This window comes from Chlamydotis macqueenii, chromosome 19 (assembly GCF_036417535.1).
Source record: "Chlamydotis macqueenii isolate bChlMac1 chromosome 19, bChlMac1.mat, whole genome shotgun sequence".
Lineage (NCBI taxonomy): Eukaryota > Metazoa > Chordata > Aves > Otidiformes > Otididae > Chlamydotis > Chlamydotis macqueenii.
Genome location: NC_141574.1, coordinates 6,391,516 through 6,400,629, shown reverse-complemented (window position 1 = coordinate 6,400,629; position 9,114 = coordinate 6,391,516). Strand labels below are relative to the sequence as shown.

Sequence of the window (9,114 nt, the reverse complement as noted above, 5' to 3'; positions counted from 1 at the left end):
AGGAAGTGAGAAGCAGCAGGAGGAAGGATGACAACACGGAGCACAGGACACTTGATAAAAACCAGATTGCACAGAGATAGGCTGAGCAGCACAGGTAGAAAAACAAGGACCTGTAGGGTTTATAATTAACGTGTAGGAATGCATCTACATAACACATCATTGTTTCAGCTATTCCAGAGAAGAGAACATTGTGAAATATAAGTCAGGAGTGGCTTTGCTTGTTTTTTTTTTTTAATTAAAAAAAAAAAAAAAAAAAAAAAACCTGAGTCCCTTCCCATCAGGATTCTTATTGTAATACGAGTTTCCATTATGAATATTTCTAAACTGGGAAGTAGAGAATACCAAGAGCTCTACAGATGCAGAAAAGACTCAAAGGAGAGAGAAAAAAAAAAACCAAACAAACAAAAAAACCCCCAACAAACTACAAAACTTGTAGTTTTAAATATTTCATGCTTTTTATCCTACAGTATCTGCTTTATATGTTGTGGCACATTTTCCAAATTCATCAGCCTGTCAAATGGAAATCTCCTACTTTAAAATATTTCAGTGATTTACTGACTTAGTTAAAATCTCATTATCCTACAATTTTCCTTTGTAGACAGAGCATGAAGAGGCCAGGCTTTGTTGTGGGAGTTGAACATCTCAATGGCAGTAGCAGCATTGCAGTTAAGTTGGAGTCTCAGCAATATTTGATTTTTTTTTTTTTACAGACATCTGTGTCCAGTTTCATCTCAAGGATCCAGATACTCTATGACAGTAAGTGAATAAAGTTATAAGTGTCTATTAAGCAAAACAGCACAGATTTTTCTATGCTACTCTTGTGATAGCATAATTGCTTTACTGCTATAAAGACTGTGTGGGGTCGGCTTAGGTACTGACAGATTAGTGACAGGAAAAAGCTATCATCCCTTCCTTCCCCACTCTAATTTAATATTTTGTATTTTTTAAAATATGGATGCATATTAAATGCATGTGAGAGTCTGTAGAGGCCAGGAGCAGTGTTTCCAGAATCACAGAACGGTTTGGGTTGGAAGGGACCGTTAAAGCCCACTCAGTCCAACCCCCCTGCAAGGAGCAGGGACATCTCCAACCAGATCAGGTTGCTCAGAGCCCCGGCCAACCTGGCCTGGAATGTTTCCAGGGATGGGACAGAAAGTGCAGTCACCTTTACACCACAACACCCTTGACTGAGGGCTCCTACAAACAGGAAGTACTCACAGATCAAGTTTCTGCTTCATTACATTTGGTTGGGGATGCTTCTGTGGAGATGAGGTCTTTCCCGTGATCACCCTCCTTGCACTTCTCATATGGATGCAGGTAAGGGGGTATAAGGGGAAAACAAAAAAAAAAAAAAAAAAAAAAACCAAAAGAAAAACCAGACAAAAAAACCCACAAAAACAAACCACCACCACACCAAAAAAAACCCTACAAATTCTAGCATTTAGGAATTATGAAAGTAGCTAAACACATTGACCTGTATTTGAGCTATACAGGTAAATGCATTATTGATTTATTTAGACATTGCTCTCTAGTCTTTGGTAGCCCATTTATTTTTTTCCCACAAGGTGGCTCATGCACATAACAGAGCGCATCAGGAATTTTCTTGGTCCTGCATCACTTGGCTAGGAAGCAGCAATGCTGTTTTCCACTCCAAATGTAAGTAAGCCACAATTACATTTTCCTAAGCATCAAAGAATAAGGGAAACTGCCGATGAACAATCATGTGTAACAGGACCATCCCAACAATGTTTCTTTCTGCACCATGCCAGACAACATGTAGAAGAGGCTGAAGCCAGAATACTCTGTCCTCTGAGGGGCTCACCCCTGCAGGAGGTGCAGAATTTAAGCAGTTATGCCACAATGCATAGAGTATTTGCACATCTTGGATACAGATACTGTTTTTTTTTCATAGATAAATTTGAGACTGCTTTTCAAATTAGTTTCGTTCTCAACTGTCAGAGTAGATTAAACCCCACAAGATCAGACCAGTGTTTCACCTAGCCCAGTATATATTTTCTCTATCTTTGACCAATTCTTAAGAGACAGAGCATGTAGAAAAGTAATCTTTCCTTGGCATAATTTTCTTATTTACAGCAACTTAAAATCTCCCTGAGTTAGTGGATGCATCAGACCATTGTTTAACCAGCCTCTTTTTAAAAAACAGTTGTTTTTTAAACTATGTTCTGCAGCAATGAATTCCACAGTTTGACTTTGCGCTGCATGAGAAAGCACTCCCATTTGTCTGTTCAACCTTGAACAACTAAAACTTCATCGTGTACCCAACCAGTCCTTGTGACTGCAAGCCAAAGGCACACTTTACTCTCAAGCGGCAAACAGAGCCTGGAACTGTGACTCAACGGCATGAGCTTGCTTCCTCACAGCTGACCCGCAGCTTCTAAACACCATGGCACAGCAACAGAGACAGTAAGCACATATATCCACCATTTTAGCAGATAAAACTGTGTTAGAAGATATTTCTAATAAAGGGCAGGAATGGGCAACTGCAGTAGGGAGGTATATGGCAGGAATAAAAGGGTGTTTGTTTAATTTAATACTTCAAAGGCAGCATCATCTCCACTGCTACTTCATGAAAATACACCACTCTGTATTCTACCATTTTGAAAAGACATTTTTACCTGGAATTCAAGTGACAAGAGTGGAAGCTATCAACATTCAATATTCTGAAACTGAGGTGGAAGTAATGCTGAGTTAGCACACTGCCACCCTCCAACAGCTCTCTCTATTTTAAGACACTGAGTCTGAGGACTGGCTCAGACACTCACTGGTCTGAGCTCATACTAAAAAAGATACTCAATCCATCATTGTGATGTCACAAATATCTTGGAGCAAGAGTAGGAATCATCTTCTCAAAATATTTATGAGAGTAAGCACAGTAACATGAAATGCAGAAATCTGCAGAAAGCCCTCTGGAAATCTAGGCAAGCTGTACTACTGCTGGTGGGTCTCTGAATGTGTACTTAGACAGTGCCAGGTGAACAGGAAAAGGAATCAAAACTCTGCCCCCTTAATTATTGCTCTACACAAAAGAAAGAGAAGCTAGGAAGGTCACTAAATAATCACCAAAGCTGGAGGCCACAAAAAGATGAAAAGTTCTAGAAGAGTGAAGCGTTGACAGCAGGCAATAAGGCTGTCTTGGAACACACACATTTAATAAAGGCAACACGTTAAAAAAAATTCCACAGAATGTGTAAAATACTCGAGTGGCAAGTCATTTCCAAACGACTGGCTGAAGACTAAAAGGTACCATGGAGTGGAGTGGCATCCGAACAGCTCGCAGGAGGCTGGCTGGAGGCAGTGACTCGAGATGGCGCTGCTGTCCCACGAAGCTGCCCGGTCACCCTGCACTGGCAAGGCCACCAGCGAGGGACTCCGCGGGACTTCCAGCCGTCCTGCCCAGGCTCTGTGCAAGAGGTCACCAAGTTTGCTGTTCAGGGAAGGTGAAGGCCCGGCTGGGCTGAGCATCTGCGTGCTTCAAACCATCAAGTAAAGGAGTTAACATCCAGTTCCCTGGTAACTTCTCAAAGGAAAGTCCGAGGGCACCGTTTCCAATGCCCAGCTTAGAGCTAACGGGGCAGTGATTGAGTCTTGTACTTTTCCAACCAGACAAAGAAGTGGAATGACTTACCCCCTGCCAGGCTTTGCAGAAAGCACCACCACATCTTCAAAAGGGTTTTTATTTCCGCCCCTAACCTTCCCACAGCCACTAGCCCAGCCCAGTGTGGATGCTGCTGCACACCCACCAATGTTCGTCCTCAACAAGCAGTCCTGCTCCGAGCAGGTCCAAACGGTACAGTGGTTAACGCTAGCCACAAGGCTACAAAGGCTGAGCTACTGACCTCAACGAGAAGGTTAAGGGCAGAAAAGTCTACTTCAGACAAGACTTAGGAAAACCACTATAAAAATAAGCAGGTTAAGAATTCCCTTTGTATTCCCTCCATGGTGAACAGGCCTGGGGCACCTTTACCCACATGTATTGCTTTAAGTCAGCTTCACCATACAATCAATCACCACATACTCTGTCCAGACAGAGCATCGACATCGTAGAAGGCTCTTAATACAGCCAAACCAGCAGCTTTTTGGTCAGTCACAGTAACCTGGTGTTCAGCAGCTTGGGGGCTATTATCCGAACAGTGTAGATAAGCTATGGCTAGAGGAAGAATTACATCACCACATCACCCTGCCGTAAGTCCACAGGATCCAGTTTCCAGACACAAAGGAGTGTTCTGCACTCTTGATTCTTTTCAACAGCAAGTCAGCTCATGACATGTGAACACCAAGGTATTTGGAGCCCCAGAACTCACTTCAAGAAGCTTCTCCGCTTTACTAAATACACGCTGCTGCTCCCCTCCCAGGGTCACGTTGGAGGGAAGAAGAGGCAAAAGGCAACAAGTCTCAAAGCACTTCATCGGTAAACAAGATCCAATTCCTATCTCAAAGGTTCCAGGACTGCAGAAAGTTTAAAACATGTACAAGGTGGTCTGCGGGCCAGGAAAGAAGAGGAATTCCAGGCCTTTGAAGGCTTGGTCTAGGACCAAGCAGTCCACTAGGCTCTTCATTTCAGTGTGGAAGGCAGATCCTTGCTCACAGTCTGTGTCATTTGCAGTTTGGGAGCTGTCAGTGCTAGCAGCCAACATTTATCAATATACTGAAGCTGTGCTCATGCACATAGGAATAAAATTCCCTTTGCTGCCTCAGTCCGGGGTGTGACTGGATAGACAGTAAAACCACGGGGTCCGGCTACGTACCAAGCAGACCATTATGAAGACTCAGCGAGGGAGGAGAGTGCAACTTGCATCCGAGAGTGTCAGCCAAGGTTGGGGGAAGACGGGGAGAAAACAGACTTTGTTGAGTTACACTTGCAAACTCAAATTACAGTCTTTCTTCCCTCTTCCCCCATCCCTCTATTCCTTCTCTCCTCAATTTCCTATGCAGAGACTGCTGCTGGAGAGTGTGATCAGGGGATAATTTAAGACACAATATTTGCATGGCCTTTATAAAAGGAAAAAGTGTCCCGTGTTCTGGAGTAAGGAGTGGGAAGTCTCCTCCTGCCATATATCTGAGGAAAACTCAGTCATGATGTCCAGCCCCCACTCCAGTGATGAGCAAAGGCTGGCAGAGCCAGATCAGGAAAAGCCTGGCTTACACCACAGGTAGACCCCACGGATGTGTTAGGAACCTGTAACGGGGTAGGTTGTATTTGAAGCACCAGTTTAAACAAAGGCTTCTTCATTGGGAGTGCCGTTGATTTTGAAGAAGAGTTTGGCATCATCCATCTTCTGTTTTTTTTGTCTCTCTAGCCTGCGCCTGTAGCAGACCAGGTAGACTGGAAGGCAGAAACCCAGCATGCTTACGCCAAGCAAGCCAACATTCACCTGCAGGAAGAAAGGCAAAACAAAATTAGGCAGGCTAGGAAGACAACCCAGTCACGCATGCCGAAGTGTCAGAACCCAGCCCACGTCACTCAGCTGTGGGCAAACCAGGAGACGCCCCGCTCCTGCTCCTTGCCTGTGTTGGCAACAACCTCTGCCGTATTTACATTTACACTCCTGTGCCCAGAGCACCGTGTGTATAAGCTAAACCTTGCAAGAATTTGTTGCTCTGGATCACGGCTGTGGGAGTCGTCTTCCACAGAACAGGCAGGGTTATTTAAACTGCCCTCCTTTTACACCAAATTTGCTGACTAAAGAGCAACAGGCTGCTGGGGTGGGCACATGGAGCCTACAGACCAGAGACTCTCCCCAAGACCACCCGTGTCATGATTTTAATGAGCTGTCCAGACAGACTCTCATCAAGGCACCACATTAGCCCTACCCTCAATAGCCACTTGGCTTTTCGGACGTTAGCATCAGCAACCCAAAGTTTACTCTTAATCAGAGCTAATAGCTCTCAAGGGAACAGAGTATTTCTACTGCTTTTTGAAGTCCACACAGATTCACTCACTTTTATCTGACAGATTTTGACTCGCCACACAAACTGTTAGCAGAAAGCACTCCTGCAGCCTTCTCCCTTCATCCCTTCCCATGCACCAGCACAAGGGTTAATGGCTTTCCCTCCCAGGGAATCATTACTCACACAGGGAAGGGTCTCCTGGACAGCACCAAGGTAACAGCAGACTGAGGGACATGCAAAATTCCACTTGTTTTTAACCTTGGTCCATGCACAGGAGTCCTTTTGTTTTCAAATAAATAAGCCAAACTCATCTTAACCCCCAAGCCTTCACAGTAAATTTGAGAACTTGCCCAGAGAGGGTCTCCTTCCAAAGGTCCCGTCAATGCCATAAAAAGAGGCTGCTGCAGAAGGGCGAAAAGGGCACTGATCAACGACTGCAACCCCGTCAAGCTGCCAAACTGAGTAGAGGGGTATCTGTCAACAGAGAAAGCAACAGCGTTATTATATGTCACCTTGACTGTTCACATCGCCCAGATCAGATTACGTTCCCAGTCGACTAACGCTACAGAGCACAATCCCAAGACAGACATAATATGAAGACCTTCTCTCTCCTGGACTTAGGTATAACCTCTTTTTAGAGACGATTTAGCTATACCCAATGGTGCGCACCGTGCTGTAGAGCAGAATGCAACTGGTGACAAGGCTGGAGCCTTCCTCTCCAGACTATTCTCGTTCTGAGCTCCCAAACTTAAGCAGTATCAGATCCAGCACTTGTTTTGTTTTGCAGCTGCACTGTAGGCAGGTGGAAGTGCTTATACAACTACTGCTCCTGTTGCAAAGGGAAAGGAGTGTTGATATTTACAAGTTAAAAGCAGGGCCTCTTTATCCAGATGACAGCACTCGCAGCTGAGCAATCATTTTCATTTGGTCAAAACAATTTGCTCCCTTTGGAAGTGAGTGAAACCTGCACAACAGGTTGGTATGAGTTTTCCTTTTTAGAGGACAAGTCTGATTCTATGTCAAACTAAATTATACTGTTGATTGGAAAGTGCTGAATATCTGATACCACTAATGGAAAAATAAATTTCAGGAACCTTCTAACATCTTTCTCTTTCCATGACTGAGCAGTGTTTAAAAAGGGTCAGGTTAAACGAAGCTTGGAAGGAAAGAAGTGAACCAAAACCTTCAAAAGAAGTCATATTCAAAGCAAAAATACCTCACTGCAGGAAGTTCCAGAGAGTTGCAATGGTCAAAGAGGATTAGTTTACAAGCAAGCTGATATGTACAGCAATAGGCATTTACCTTGCCCAAGACAAAAATCGTTTGCTTCTAGCTGCCAGGGAACCAATAGTTTATGCTTTTTTTTTTTTTTTTAAGCAGAGTCTTAGATGGGTTTTCTAGTCTGGATTCCCCAGGCACTGGGTCCAAAACGTTTGGCAGAAGGAGTCTGTGGAGTTGTGGAGTCTCTGTCCATGGAGATATTCAAAACCCAATGGGACGCAGTCCTGGGCAACCTGGTCTAGCTAACCCTGCATGAGCACGAGGGTTAGACTAGATGGTCTCGAGAGGTCCCTTCCCACCTCAACGATTCTGCGATTCTCTGAAAAATAACAACTTCTTTCTGTTCCTCTGTCCAACAGCTCAGGATAGAGGGGCAGATCTGTTTTCAAAACCAAAAACATTGCTTAATAAGGAAGAGAGTATTCAGATTCAGCTATTGATAATTTTGATATGTTGGAAACAGGATGGATGATCTGTCCTGGGAAAGGGAGTCGGCCTCGCTAATGGCATCTTGAGCAATGCTTTACCAATGTAATTTCAGAGCAGAGCAGTAGCAACGTATTCAATTATGTTAATGTTTTACCTGGACACATGCACATAGCAACTCATTACAAGACAAAAAACCCTTGAGTTTTTACTGTATAACCTCAGTGTCAACAGTCTAGTCTCACCTCAGGCCCAGATGTAGCTGTGCGTGTCTCACTGCAGTAGCTACGCCAAAGGGGTGAGCTGTTTCTAAACAAGGAAAGCATCAACTGGACCTTCAGTCCAGCTATGTCATATCCAGTGGTGACTGAGGAGACAAATTGCATCATTTCTCCCCTCTGACCACGAAGACTTCACTTCCTGATCTCCCTCTCACCTGGACAGCTTATCACCCCAAACCAGTTTATCTGGCTAGCCACGTATCGTAGGTAAGCAGATACTTACACAGCTGCATAGAGGCCTCCCACAGCGGAGTGGATGAATCCTCTCACGATTGTGTGCAAAATGAAGGAAAGAATCTGGAAAGAGAAGCAGAAAAACGTCACATCCTAGATACCACCTAGGTGTGCCAGACCCCAACATACAACCATTCCCAAAAGCTTTTCTCCTCTCTCGTACAAAAGTGGGTTTGAGGAACCCGGAACCAAAACCTAGAAGATCAGCACAAGGGAAGAAATTTGTATTCGTCTCTAAAAGCACTGCTTTTCCTCGCTTTGGAAAGGCCAACGTGTAGTGCCCCCTGAGGTTAACCAGACACAAGCCCCATCTCATTTGTAGACGGCACTGCTGCAGAGACATGGCCCAGCAACCTGTGGCCAGGGTCACAAGGCTTTTACGTGGTGCTCGTGGCCGATTTAGTTAATTTTCCACAGGTTATTGCAGACAATATGAAGTATGAGCAAACTGTATCTGTTTGCCTACGTCATCAAGGCATGTTTAAGTATAGCATAAAATCACTAAACTCCTTTGCCAAAACCAGGTGGTGCCACAAAATCAATATTTTAACAGGTTTATGGGTACCATGGGTACCATTTGGCATAGCATTTGATGCGGAAATAACCTGCTGTATGTATCAGTGTCGTATATTTCAGTGTCACGCTTCTTACAGTAACTTTTCTGACCGTCAGCAGCTTAAAATCAAGCCCAAGTTAAACGTACAGGCACTGCTGAGAGGATCTCAGCAGGAAAGCATTTGTTGTTACAGAGTTCAGCGGCAGCAACTTGTCAGTTTGAATAAATTGTGGATCAACTCTGATATTTTTTTTATTCTCTCAAGAGATGTAAACTGTACAGAATTTACTTGTTTCAGCTCTAAGACTGGGGTGCTCAACGCAGTACAGAAGTCTCTCAGCAGTGCCAGAAAGCCCTCCTGCCACTAGCTGGTTCTGCTGGCTTGCAGGACCTCCTGCCACTGTCCTGCCTGTCATTTTGTCAGCC

General features: G+C 44.3%; 1 protein-coding gene across 1 annotated transcript in view; it reads right to left on the bottom strand.

The window, feature by feature from the left end:
* Positions 1-2,521: 2,521 nt before the first annotated feature.
* SLC43A2 (solute carrier family 43 member 2) overlaps positions 2,522-9,114 on the bottom strand; it is a 31,414-nt gene continuing 24,821 nt past the window's right edge. Inside the window, exons 12-14 of the mRNA XM_086762799.1 lie at positions 8,122-8,195; positions 6,261-6,384; positions 2,522-5,393 (exon numbers count right to left, since the gene is read on the bottom strand). Of these exons, the coding sequence (XP_086618925.1) occupies positions 5,232-5,393; positions 6,261-6,384; positions 8,122-8,195 (360 nt within the window). The 3' untranslated portion in view covers positions 2,522-5,231. The remainder of the gene's footprint in view (positions 5,394-6,260; positions 6,385-8,121; positions 8,196-9,114) is intronic.